Raw genomic sequence first — 14,475 nt, forward strand, 5'->3', positions numbered from 1 at the left:
ACTTTTTTTTTTCCGGTTTTGGTTAGAATAGGGAAGGATTCAAACCCTGCCAGCTTAATTTTTACTGTAAGTATACCATTGGGAAAATTTCCCTCCACTTCCTGCCTCAGTGACCCAACTGGATATTAAAGGAAATCTCCCAAAATAAGGGAAATTCCCCCTTTGACAGGTGTCCCTATTGGACAATTTTGCCTTACCTCTTGTTTTGGGGATCTCTAAACTTTTGAACTATTAGGACAACCAGAGTGGTGAATCTCTCCAATGGGCACACAGACAACAGTAAAAACATAAAAGAGGGTTACTTTTTTCCCCACCCCATCCAAAATGTATAACAAAAAATTTCCTAGAAAAAAACTTTATAATAGTATTAACCCTAAAGTATAACTTAAGGCAAAACATTTTTTTTTTTTTTTTATAGAGCAGCAAGGGATTAGAACACCTGTCAGGCTTTTATTGCAGTGTATGCCCCGTTAGGGAGAGCCACCCTCTCTATTTGTCCTGTTTACCATTATCATTGAAAGTAAAAGTAAGAAAAAAAAATTCCACATTTTGGTTTGTCCCCAAAACAGTAGGAGATAGGAAGTCCTCCAATGGGGACACTAGAGCTGATGACCCTTTAAAGAGACCCCCCCCACACACACATACTTCCTGTTTTGGTTATTGGACAGGAAGTGAAGGAAAATCTCCCCAATAGAACACATATGGCAGAAACAAACCTAGCAGGGGTTATATTCCTTTTGTACGCTATCCTAAATTAAAAAAGGTTTGCCTTCAGCTCGACTTTAAAGTCATTTGTGATATGACTTTCAAATGTTTATATATTTTCTTATTTTGGATATTGTAATAATTTAGAGATCTGTAGAACAGCCACTAGAGGGAGTTCTTAGTGGATAAGTGCAATAACTCTTTCTATTAACACCTAGTGAGATAAGATATCAGGCACTCATGGAGATGCTTTTTATTGACTTAATGTTACTGCTTTTAGGTTTGAAGTGAGTTTCAGTATTGTGGATGGGAAGCAGGTCATCTTATATCCACATAACGATGAGCCTGCTAATGTATTAAACGTGAAGAGAGGAATTATCTCATCGCTCATTGTTCCAGATGAGGCACAGGGGACTGGTACCATGGTAAGACTGCTTGCTCTTCCTTTACTACATTGATTGTTGTGTTAGTGGTAAAATGCCCATAATAAACCTGGCATGGGTGCCATAGTGTTCGTAGAATAAAAGCAATGACTACCAGCAATACTGAGAATGACTGTCCTCCATTGTCAGCATAGATCAATAATTCTTATTATTGCTGGTAGCAACTTTATAAGTCAGCCCATCGCCGCTTATTGTAGCTCCTTTTTATCTACAGAAGGAAGAAATTTATAAACTTCACAGGGCTCGGTATTTTATATACTTTTTTGTTATCTTTTGTGTTTTAAGGATACCGTGTATGGTAAATGCACCAGTGAGGTCAGTGTGTCTGGGAAGAAAGGAGACACAGATGTTAAAGTGACCAGGAATCTGAGGACATGTGACCAGTTCACACCATTCAAGGACTACGTCAGCCCCATTGCTCTCTTCAAAGGATTGGTAAGTTGAGTCACTTTTCTATTAAGGTTCCTATAACGAAGTTCAATTTTGGATAATTCCTGCTGAAAAGCAGAATTCGAGCCGTGGAGGGCCCTTCAAGCACCACCCGGCTTGACTCAAAAATCAACTAAACTGGGTGGAAAAATTATCAGACAAACAGTGACTGCATCCTTTTAAATCCAGTCACTACCTGGCAGTTCCATGGTATTCAAGCAGCCTAATGCCCCGTACACACATGCAGATTGTCGGCCGAAAAGATTCGGCTGACGACCGATCGGCCGATTGTAGGCTTGTTAGTATGATGCTTCCGACAGCCGACAGCGCACTTTCGGCCGAAAAGAATCTGATGTGCAAGCATTAAAATTTTTGTATGCCGACACCAGAACGGCCGATTGTTCGCCAGTCAGTACAGATTTCGGCCGACAGACAGCAGATTTGCAAGACTGGGCATGTTCAGAAAATAAAAAACACAGGGAAAGTTAACCATCACATGACATCACTTCTGCAGTCGGCTGTTGTTGGCCGACAAAATTCATGTGCAGTCTTTTGCACTTTTCAGCGGACAGACAGCCCGGGGACAAAAGACGGCCGATCGTTCGGCCGACAATCTGCACGTGTGTACGGGGCATTAGGTACTGTAGTAGCCTACATAAAATAGGCCTTAGTGGAAGTTCCTCCATCCACGCTGTTAGGGTAGATGGGGTTTTTCTCCCAATCAGCCCAGAGGTACTGAACAAGAGGAAATTGAGCCATGAATGGCTACCCTTAGTTGGGACAAATCTGATAATTATTTGATTATCAATGACATCTAAATAAAAAAAAAGAACCGGCCAAGAGCCATATAAACAGTAAGTATCTAAATGTCCCAGGTTTATCCAATTTTAATAATCCTATTCAGTATCTAAATCTGGCTGTTGTTATATTGCATCCTTGCCTCTCAGGGGCAGCTGTGTGTGCTGTTGTTTTGCTCTTTCCCTGTCAGAGCAGAAATGTTCTGTCTCAGGTCAGGTGGGACAACTGACACCTGAGCCATGGATGAGGGTAAAACTGTAAAGTGTTTGGTTTTCTTTTATGTATTAATTACAGCATATTTGTTGTATGAATGTTAATGAGCACTAATTTGAAATGACTACACATGATAATTTGCAACCAATTCCCTGTGTCAGGCTGGCAGCAGAGTGCTGTACCATGATAGCCATTGACACCATAGATTTAAACTTCTACAGGTGTCAGGCTAACAACTGTCTTTATTGGCCTGCAGCTACCAATTCAATTTAACATTTTTTTATTTACCAGCAGCTGGTTTGTATCTGGTTAGTGGCTTTGTGGCCATCGCAGTTTTGTTCTTAGCAGTGCCATTTTCATATATTTTTACCTGATTGCTTGCTGTGGAATATGGATACTTGTATTTCTTTTTATAAGATCCTACATAATTGGTTTAACAATTTTTCTTCCCAGAATGCTCCATTGTCCACCTTGCTCAGCAGCAGCCAGTCATGCCAGTACAGCATGGACCCCAAAAGAAAGTGCATTTCAGAAGCATCCTGTGTTGAGACTCACCTGTTTCTTCCGTTTTCTCACAAGTTAGTGTTATATTGAATATGTCACATCTGCTTAACCTAATATTTAAATAAATAGGAAATGGTTGGTCCAAGCACGGATGCAGTTGGGTGGACTAGGGTGAGCTTTGGTTGGTGGAATTGGGTTTTAGTGGAACTGGGAAAAAGGCTTAAAAGTATACTGCAGTTGCAACTAACAACTGGATGCTTAAAAGCACATAGGGAGTACAGTCTACTTGCTCAATGCTTCCTTTTTTCATGCGAGCATTGCTGTAGCGCACCAGTACACACCAGCCCATTGTTGGTAGCATGCTAATGCTTGATTGTGGTGAGGAATAGGAGTTCCCAAAGATGTCTACTGTCTCTTACTAACTTAAATACTTGTGTCAAAAAATATTGGTACATACAGTGGGGAAAATAATCATTTGATCCCCTGCAGATTTGTAAGTTTGCCCATTTACAAAGAAACAAAGGGTCTTTACATTTTATCATAGGTATATTTTAAATGATAGAGACAGAATATTAACCAAAAATGTAGAAAAAAAAAACATAAAACAAATGCTATAAATTAAGTTTCAGGTCAGTGAGTAAAATAAGTATTTGATCCCCAAGCAAAACATGACTTAGTGCTTGGTGGAGAAACTCTTGTTGGCAAGCACAGAGGTAAGACATTTCTTGAGGTTGGTGACCAGGTTTGCACACATATCAGGAGGGATTTTGGTCCACTCATCTTTACAAATGTTCTCTAAATCACTAAGGTTTCATGGCTGTCGCTTGGCAACTCAAAGTTTCAGCTCGCTCCATAAATTATCTACAGGATTTGGGTCTGGAGACTGACTAGGTCACTCTAGAACCTTAATGTGCTTCTTCTTGAGCCACTCCTTTGTTGCCTTGGCGGTATGTCTTGGGTCATTGTCATGCTGGAAGACCCATCCACGACCCATCTTCAGTGTTCTGGCTGAGGGTAGAAGGTACTCATTCAAGATTTTACAATACATTCCCCCTTCAATTGGCCCCTCAATGCGGTAAAGTCAGCCTGTACCTTTAGCAGAGAAACAGCCCCGAAGCATAATGTTTCCACCTCCGTGCTTGACTGTAGGGATGGTGTTTTTTGGGTCATAGTCAGCATTTTTCTTCCCCCAAACACAGTGAGTCAAGACCAATTTTGGTCTCATCTGACCACAGCACTTTCTCCCAGTCCTTCTCTGAATCATTTAGATGTTCATTGGCATTGACTATACATGTGCCTTCTTGAGGAGGGGAACTCGCCATTAAGGCAACAAAGGAGTGGCTCAAGAAGAAGCACATTAAAGTCATGGAGTGGCCTAGCTAGTCTCCAGATCTTAATCCTATAGGAAATGTATGGAGGAAGCTGAAACTTCATGTTGCCAAGGGACAGCCAAGAAACCTTAAGGATTTAGAGAAGATCTGTAAAGAAGAGTGGATCAAAATCCCTCCTGGGATGTGTGCAAACTTGGTCACCAAACACAAGAAATGTCTTACCTCTGTGCTTGCAAACAAGGGTTTTTCCACCAATTACTAAGTCATGTTTTGCTTGGGGATCAAATACTTTTTTTGCTCACTGAACTGCAAATTAATTTATAGCATTTGTATCGTGTGTTTTTCCTGGAGTTTTGGTTGATATTCTGTCACTATCATTTAAAATACACCTATGATAAAAATCATAGACCCTTAATTTCTTTGTAAGTGGGCAAACTTAAAAAATCTGCAGGGGATCAAAAAATGCTTTTCCCCACTCTAGAAGTTTCCCACGGTTACCAGTCAGATTCTTACCTTCCTTGGAAGTTTGAATGTGACTGGTGATACAGACAGCAAACAAAATGTGTGAAGTTACACAGCACAAGTTTTAGAACTCCCAGTTAAGTCATAGCAGACTCTATGAATTCTTGCTGCATTAAGTAATAGATAATGAACATGTAGGACAGCAGGTGGTATAGTAGCGGTTGGCGGGCATTCGGGCGGTGATCCTGCCCCCTCCTGGACGTCTGCTTTTTTTTTTTTTTTTTTTGATCCCAAGGTGGATTTTGTAGGGGAAAAATTACATTGCAGCCTTGTGGTTGCAGTATGCTTTCGTTAAACTCAGTAGGCGAGTTTGACAGGCAGTATCATATGTCGAACTCCGCAGTAACAATTGCTGCTGCCGTGTCATGTGTACTTCACTGTCAGGCTGTCATGTTAGCGTTTAAGTGGGCGGTTAGTGGGGGGCAGTAAAACTCAGCTCAGCTACTTTTTTTTTTACTTCCTCCCAGCCATTCTTGCAAAATAGCCTAAGTCGCTCACTGCTTGCTTTCACTTGTTGCATGGAATTAATATTGTTCAGCATATTATTTCTGTACTTACTGACATTGGTTATGTAGGCAAAAATAGTTTCAGAAATTGCATATATTAACAGAGGGAAATGGACAAAAAAAAATAAAAAAAAGAAGCTCCCTTGCCCTGGGGATGTCCTCACACTGCCAATGGTAAATGCTTGTTTATGCATAGAGGGCCACAAAAAGCTGTTTTTACTTACCCAATCCGCCACATCTGTAGGCTCCTTCCGGGCTGTAAGACCAATCCCTGCAGCCTCTTCTCCCCTGTGCTCTGGCAATCGCAAGTCCTCTGACATCATCAATTCCAATGCAGAGCTCATAGCTTTACATTAGACATGAGGATACCAAGGGACAGTCCAATGCTGGAGAGCAGGGGAGTAGAGGGGAGTGCTGGCTGCCAGGAGTGGGGGATCGGATACATAAAACTCCCCCTATATCCGAAGCAGCATTTAACCCTTGTAATGTAGGAGAAGCCCAACTGCAAGGGAACACTTTCTTTTTCCTGGGCATAGGCTTCAACCATTCTCTTTATGCATTTCAGAAAACAATATGGCATGATGGCTAAAGTGACACAGACATTAAAACTGGAAGAGGTGTCAAAAACCAACAACAGAGAATTTTCAGGTGAGAATCGTCTTTATTTTATACCCAGTTTGTGACGTTAGTGGATGAGAGCATGGCTGGAGCAGCACTGGCTGAGGCCACATTTACCCACATGTTTATGCACTGGGTTGGTGAGCAGTGTTCCTTCCTTTCTCTGTTAATCCACCAAATGGATAGTGTGTTAGTCAGATCCGGATATCCCTTTAGGCTTCTGATATCCTCATCCTCTGGGTATCGGGTCAAAGAGGGTGACCAATCTGTCTTTTGTTAGAATACACCACACTTTTAGCTCTGCATCTTCGTAGGTGGGGTTTTACGTCTTCATGACCGAAACGCTGCAAAGCAAATGATCGTAACATAACAAATACAGTACATATTTTTCTTTTTAGACTCAGCACAGATCAAAGGCTTAGCCCTGGAGGCTTCACAGTACCAGTCCAGTAATGAAGATGCAGTTATAGATAACCTCATGGAGCTGCAGAAAATGTCTACTAGTGAGCAGAACCAGCAGAGAGCAAACCACTTCCACAAACTGGTTACTGCGCTAAGATCCCTCAACAATGAGACTCTGGGCCCACTCGTGCCAAGACTTATGGAGCTGTCAAGGTACGTTCTTCATATTAATAAACAGGGTGGATATTTCAGTGACTCTATTCTTCAGAGTAGATTTTCAACTAAAATATAAATTCTTTATTAACATATGACTCCTTTATGATTGTAAAGTTCAACATGTCCACTCCTTGATTGCCACCTGCTGGTGAAATTTATTATTGCCTCATGACCACACCAAGGTAATAAGGTTGATTTAAAAAAAAAAAAAAGACAATAGGTTGTTCATTTTGCAAGGGCCTCCTAGTGAATGTGGTGAAGTTTCACACTGCAAAGAATATCCAATCACATGCAAGGAAAATAAAAAACAGCCTTTTTGCTTGCACGTGATTGGATGATGGAAGCCAGCGGAGCATTAGCTCATTCACTAAGCTCAGAGGGAAATCCTTTTGCTAAATGAAAAGTCTATTTTCCTTTAGTAGATCAACCTCAATGGCTCTGCGGTCCGGCCATTGGTTACAAGGTTAAGACTACAAAGAGTGCAGCAAGAAAATAGTGGTGTGTAGTTTAAACTAAAAATTTACGTTCACTGAATTTAACATGGCCATAGTTGCAATGGCCCTATACATGTTAATAAAATTATAATACAAAGCCATTTACAGCTCTGCCCACTAAATACATCACCAAACTTGTCTCTATATATCACCCAAACCATCCATTCTTCTCCTCACAAGACCTCTTGCTCTCTAGTTCCCTTGTCTCTTTCTCCCATGCTCATCTCCAGGACTTCTCCAGAGCCTCTCCTTTCCCCTGGAACTCTCTACCCCAATCTGTCCAGTCAGCTATCTTCTACTCTGTCCACTTTTAAGATACTCATCTCTTCAGGCTATCCCACCTTTATCTAAGAACTAAACTTTTAATTCTTCCATCTGATCATCCCTCAAAGTTATTACTTTCTATATTACTTGCCCCTCCATATTAGATTGTAAGCTCTCAGGAGCGACCCCCCCCCCCCTCCCAATCCCTTGAATCGTATTGTAACTCTACTGTCTCTCATTAGATTGTAAAGCGCTGCACAGACTGCTGCCACTAACTATAAATCCTGTATAATATTAATAATTATAATAATAATGTAAATAGCTGTTAATGGAATAAACATACTACAAGCAGCATTACAACTTTAAATTGCATTGTTTGATTGAGCTGTGCAACTCCAATTACCATACAGTCCTCAGAACAAAAAAAAACTTAATTCAATGGGGTTAACATAGAGCAAAGGTTGCTGTAGCAATTGTTGCTTACTTCAGTATTTTCCAGCCATCAGTAATATAGAATAAAGAAGCCTGATAATGATGTAAACCGCAACAGTGGACATGTCTTAACACTATTGGAGGCAATAAGTGGAAATTTGATAGGATCCTGTGGATTAATGCACTATTTGCGTATATTTATTGAAGAAACAGGGATATCAATACCATAAATTACCACTAGATGTCAGTATTGGTGTATCTCTCTTTAAAAATGTTTTACTAAAGTCTAGAAAAGTAAAAAATAAATAAATAAATAACTATATATATATATATATATATAACTATATATATATATATATATATATAACTATATATATAACTATATATATATATATATATATATATATATATATATAACATTTGAAAGTATTTATGTATTAAAATGTTTATTATATATTTGTATTTCCGATTCCAGCCCCATCACACTGCAAGCTCTGACCCAATGTGGTACTCCAGAATGCTTCGGAGGTCTACTGCAGGTGATGCGGACAGGGCACGTGTCTCCAGTACTGACTGATGCTGTTACCTATGCGCTTGGCCTCCTGCCATCACCATGCACTAAGCGTGTGCGCGAACTTCTGAACATGGCACAGTACCAGCAAAGCAGAGCCTCATTTTATGCCCTGAGCCACACAGTAAACAAGTAAGTACATTACATGCAACAAGAAAAAAAAAAATTATTTTCTTATAACTCATGATTAAAAGCATAGCAAGCATCTCTGTTTTATTTAGTTAATGTTCTTAATGTTCTTAGAATATACTTCACTAGTGGAGTACATGTTAACCAACCAACTGACCCACATCCCATGGTGTTGTTTATAAAGCACTTTTAAAGACTTTATGGCGGAATGTTATAGAGCTCTCATTAGTGTACATATAGAACTCACAGATGAATGGGTGTCAGCTTCATTTGATACCAAACACATAAAAAAGTATATAGAGTTTTCCTAATGGAACAAAGGATAGTAAAGGGTGTGGAAAACTCTTTGTAAAAGTATACATGGTTACAGCTTCCAATCTGAATGCATATAAAGTCTGTGAGTCAAGTGTATATAAACAACTTGGCGTAGTTTATATAGAGTTTCCTGGTGGAGTGAGTTTAAAGAGTCTATATAGGGCTCCCAAGTGGAATATATTTAACAATCTAAGTTGAAATGTAAAATATATAAAATATATTTGTGCCTTGGTTCACACTACTGTGGCCTGAAAGTTGTGAGGCTTACAGTGCGACTTCCCCAGGTGACTTCCTGCCGATATTCTAGCGACTTTATGCAACTTGAGTACTATTTTGATGCGACTTTGAAGCGACTTTGTCTTGTGCAGGTATGCAGAGATAACAGCATACAGGAAGATGCCATGCACTGCCTGGGTAAACTTCCTGTAATATTGGATCCAAATCACATCAATATAGATAAGGATCCGACTTGGAGGCAACTTCCATTAAAGTCTATGGGCACAAGTCAGATAGAAGTTGCTTTAAAGTAGTACAGACATTTCTGAAGTAGTACAGACTTTTCTAAAGTCGGAACAACTTCAGTAGTAATAAGTAAGACAGCTCTCGTTGACTAACATGGGATTTCACATCTAATGCGACTTGGGTCTCTCAAGTCGGATCCCAAATCACAGTAACTTAGGCACACTAGTTGTTTTAAAACTACAAATCTCATGAGACATTGCAAAACTCAGGAATTTGTAGCTTAGCTACAGCTGAATAGTTGTGGGTGCCCACCCCATGTGCTCTGTATAAAGTGCCCAAGTAGACTGGATTAGAGTGTAAAGCTCCTAAGCAGAATATGTATAGAACCCCTTGTTTAAGCATAAATTTAGCTCACCAGAAGAGTGTATGTAGAGCTTTAAAAAGATGTAGAAACTGGATTTGTGTAACCTTTTGCATTTTTATAATCTTAGCTTCTACAAAGACACATACACCATCACTTCAGAGCTTAGGGATGTGGCTGACTTCATGTCATCTCTGATTGGCAACGAGTGCAATGGAGACCAGGATAAGACCTTCCTGACCCTCAAGGTACACCAGAGGAATTTGACAAAAACAATTTGGACTCCTTTCCTTTACACAATCTCTGTCTTCCTCAGCATTGTCTCATGCCTGCATGTCTGTTTGCTCTTCTTCCTCAGGCTGTTGGCATTATGGGAAGCGTCTTAGAAGAAGCCAATCCACAAATAAAGTCCTCTGTTCTGAAATGTGTTAGTCAGGCTCCGTCCCCTGATGTCCAGAAGGCAGCTATTCAGGCGCTTCGGAAAATGACAGTCACAGATGAAGTAAGTTAACTTAACGACAGATAGGAAAGTTCATCACTGATCTACACATTTGGCAATAGTTATTGTTTCCTTCACAGTTTAATCTGTAATCCTTTTTCTTTTTTTATCTAGGTGCAAAATTCACTTGTCCAAGTTTTCCAGGACAATAACTCTCCTGTCCAAAAGAGACTGGCAGCTTACCTCACAGTGATGAGGAACCCTTCACAGTCCGACCTCCGTAAAGTTCTTCGAGTGCTCAGCAAGGATAACAGTGAAGTGAGGAACTTTGTTGCCTCACACATTGTTAACATTCTAAATTCTGAAGCTCCAGGAACCCAAGGGTAAGTATGATCATTGTAAGTTGCAAGTTGAACATGTATATACTTTGCTCTAATATTCTGTTGAGTTACATAGTTAAATAGCTAGTCTGGTTAAAAAAAGACACAAGTCCATCTAGTTCAACCAAAAAAGGGAAAAAAGAAAGTTACAATCCTGTATACAAAATCCTATACCTGCAGTTGATCCAGGGGAAGGCAAAAAAAAAAACAAAAAAAAAAAAACAGCAAAGCATGGTCCAATTTGCTCCAGCAGGGGAAAAAAAATCCTTCCTGATCCCCCAATAGAAATTGGATATTATCTGGATCAGCTTTACCTATTAATGTTGGTATAACATGTATATATATATATATATATATATATATATATATATATATATATATATATATATATATATATATACACAGTATATAATGGAAATTTTAAACTGAACATGTATAATACTTTCTTCAAGCTCACACTGGAAGCATGGTGAATCGAATTTTGCTAAGAATATTTTAACTATGGGCTGAGTGCTCTATGCAAGCTAAATGATCATAGTAGCATTCAGTTACAGTAAAATGCTTTCTATTTTTACTCTTGTCCTGGGGACACTCTGTCATGCCCTAACACACACTAGTGGGAAATGAGGCTAAAATATCCTCAATGGGGAAGAAGACCGCAATACAAACTTGACCGAGATGGACGTAGGAGGCGATGAATACAAATGTAGCTTGATCTGAGAGTCAAGATGTAAACCATATTAAAGTCTACAAAGGCTGTTGCTAGCAGTTCATGAACAAGAGTTCATGAAGAGATTTCCTCCTCTAGGGAGAAAAGACCATAAAGCGTTTAATTCATCATAAAATGTCAAACAGGAAAGCATAGTGGCTTCATAGTTAGAGCTTTTGCTTGGCAGCAGTGGGGTCCTTAGTTTTAATCTCGGCCAGGACACTATCTGTATTCTCTCATGGATTTCCTCCAGTTTCCTTTCATGCTCCAAAGACATATTGGTAGGTTAATTGACTCCTATTTAATTGGCTTATGCCAAGGTAGAAAATACCTACCTTATAAAAAAATTGCCAAGATTTGCAGAGTTTGATACGACTGGAGGGATATAAACATACATAAGATGTCAAAAGTATCCAACATTTTTCATGATTTGAATGGGCCCCCTTCATGAAGAGTTTGGATTTTGGTTTTCTCTTATACCTCTAGTAATATAAACCTGACATGGGTTTAAACCTAACTCGTGTCAAAAGTAGAAAGACATATTTTCACACTAAAACTTTGTTCACAGGAGTGTGTCCTCTTTAGACTTGTTTCTAAAATCAGTCTTTGCATTGCACTGCATGACTGAAAAAACAATTGGGCATGATTCAAGCAAATTCAGCCAGCTACACTAATGCAGTGTAACAGTAAAGTGAGTAAAGTAGGCTACGGGTAATTATTTCATTGTTTGTAGATAAGTAACACAGGCTTTTTAACTTTCTATCCTTTTTATGTCACTATAGCCCATAAATGGTGTTGGCTTCCTCTATAGCTTTTGCAAAAACATATGTTTTTTAAAAGATGGCTGCTGTCCCCATGCCTATGTCAAATCAGAAGGACCATGGTTGCTCTTTTTTTTGGGTTAATGCCAAAGACCTTTCTGGCATTAGTGGCCCTGTAACAGCTATACCACCACTGGTATAGCTCTCAGTATCATTTGACCATGCAAGGTGCGTCATTGCGGGTAACAGAGGCGTATTAGAGGGATAGAAATGCATTAGCTCAGGTTAGTGAGCTTGATCATTTAACATTTGCCTTTTTCACAATACACATCAGTATAATGCAGTTCAAAAATCAATTGAAAAAAGTATATACTTCTGCAATGGCTACTGTATACTAATTGTAATTTTATTGACATCTATCGCTGTATATAAATGCTAATGTTGCGTATCACTTTGCAGGCTCAAAACCAAGGTAGAAGAATCCATGAGATCAAACGGAGCACCAAATATTGTCACTGATTTTGCAAAATCCTCACGCAACTACCAATACTTCAAGAATGTACATATTCCTGGAATGGCTGACAGTGACACTCTAGACGCTAAGGTAGAAGGAAACATAATCTATGATTCTACCGGTTACATGCCTCGTGAAGTCATGCTGAAGGAGACGCTGAATGTATTTGGAGAGTCTGTGGACATGTTTGAGGTGCTTGCTTTTTTTATTAATATACCTGCCTTCCTTGTTTCTATTATTACCTTTGTGACAAGTTTGAGCTACATGAAAAAATTTAATTACACTAAACAATTTATTAAATACAGTAACCAACAGCGACTAAAAAATGTTAATCTGATTGAAGGGGAAATATGATTGGTTGTTACATATAATTGAACATTTGCATGTCATTATTTCCAATCTGGTTATATACAGTGCCATATACCATACATTGAATATGAAAAGGATAATTGCAAAAACTAAAGGTCTTTTTTAGGGCACCCAAAAAAAAAAAAAAACAGTTATTAAAACCAAAATATTTTTTATCCTGGTTTTAAAAAGTGTAAGAAACACCATACATATAAACATTTTTTCAAAGTTTGGTCCGTAGTCAAATAAACAAAATTACAATATGATACATAAGCATAATAAGCATATTAACACATATAAACCCCAATGCGTTTCAAATCTTGATACGAATCTTCATCAGGAAGATGAGTATCATGGTGGTAGATTCTATAATACAAACATATAGGTCATATACAACATAAAGAAATAATATCAAGGAAGAACAATAGATACAGTGGTACTCAGCAACTTACAGGATCGGTACAAAATCATTATATTGCTGGAAGAGATGAGCCCCCTTACAAACCTAAAAAAATCCAAATTGTTGGAGCACAAAGGACACAAAGGGTCTCCCACTAAGGCAGAAAGGCAAAACGAGCAAAATAATATACTCTTTTCTTGTTTCTCATATTATAAAAATAATATACTACTTTCTTGTTTCTCATATCACCTTTGTGACAAGCTTGAGTTGCATGAAAAAATTAGATTGCACTAAACAATTGTTTAAATACAGTAACCAACAATGACCAAAATATGTTTATCTGATTAAAGCTGAAATATTATTGGTCGTTATATATAACTGAAAGTTTTCTTGTCATTATTTACATTTAGAGCCCTAAAATTGCATTTTTTATTTTGAGGCATTTAAATGCATTTTCAGTAGTCTATTATAAGAGGGAAGAAAGATTCAGCCCTATGCATTACAACACATATCGTATGCAACTATACTGCATTGTATATGTGTTTTACATACCTGGTGAAGAACCACATTAAGCTGCAGCAAACCATACTTTTTAAATTGCTCACCTTATGAGAAAAATACAAAAATACAGGGCTTTTGACTTTGATCACTTTATGCAAAGTGCTAGCTCTCCAACTGTTTGTTTTTCTACTGCTGAATCACAGACCTGGAACAAGCATGGATCAATGTCAGAGAAAAGGAAGTTGCAAACCAGTGACTCAAAGCATTAAAGCCTAATTATCATTATGCAAGCTGGGGATTTTGCATTTTCAGAAAGGGGGAGTAGCAATGGAAACCTACATTACCTATATGGGTGGAAACTGTTCTGAAGATACCAGTAGACCATAACTCTATATGTGCTTTGCGTTCATGTGTGAAGAAGTGGAAAACATCCCTTAAAGTAAGCCTTTAGTGTGGGATGCCATTGCTAACCTCTGTATAAAAATTATAGCTTTTTGGCTGTCTCTGGCTTTAACACTTTGAGTCACTAACCTGGAAGAAGTATGCAGCAAGGTTGGTCCAAAAAAACTCATTTCTAACAATGCACTGGAACCAATGGCTCAGCATGGGTGCAAAACCACTAGTATTTTCAGAAGGAAAGGTCAACAAAGACACATTTCAGGTACAGGCTTTCTATACGAATAAAAGCTCCTGGGGGTTCCAACATAT

The 14,475-nt window shown here is 38.7% G+C and overlaps 1 protein-coding gene across 1 annotated transcript in view; it reads left to right on the forward strand.

Annotated features, from left to right (window-relative positions):
* Positions 1-14,475, forward strand: part of APOB (apolipoprotein B) — a 45,543-nt gene that overhangs the window by 7,772 nt on the left and 23,296 nt on the right. Inside the window, exons 5-14 of the mRNA XM_082249857.1 lie at positions 986-1,130; positions 1,434-1,583; positions 3,042-3,166; positions 6,017-6,099; positions 6,468-6,684; positions 8,353-8,580; positions 9,846-9,963; positions 10,074-10,217; positions 10,329-10,537; positions 12,464-12,710. Of these exons, the coding sequence (XP_082105983.1) occupies positions 986-1,130; positions 1,434-1,583; positions 3,042-3,166; positions 6,017-6,099; positions 6,468-6,684; positions 8,353-8,580; positions 9,846-9,963; positions 10,074-10,217; positions 10,329-10,537; positions 12,464-12,710 (1,666 nt within the window). The remainder of the gene's footprint in view (positions 1-985; positions 1,131-1,433; positions 1,584-3,041; positions 3,167-6,016; positions 6,100-6,467; positions 6,685-8,352; positions 8,581-9,845; positions 9,964-10,073; positions 10,218-10,328; positions 10,538-12,463; positions 12,711-14,475) is intronic.

This window comes from Pelophylax lessonae, assembly GCF_965119305.1.
Source record: "Pelophylax lessonae genome assembly, chromosome: 3".
In the NCBI taxonomy this organism is placed as follows: Eukaryota; Metazoa; Chordata; class Amphibia; order Anura; family Ranidae; genus Pelophylax; species Pelophylax lessonae.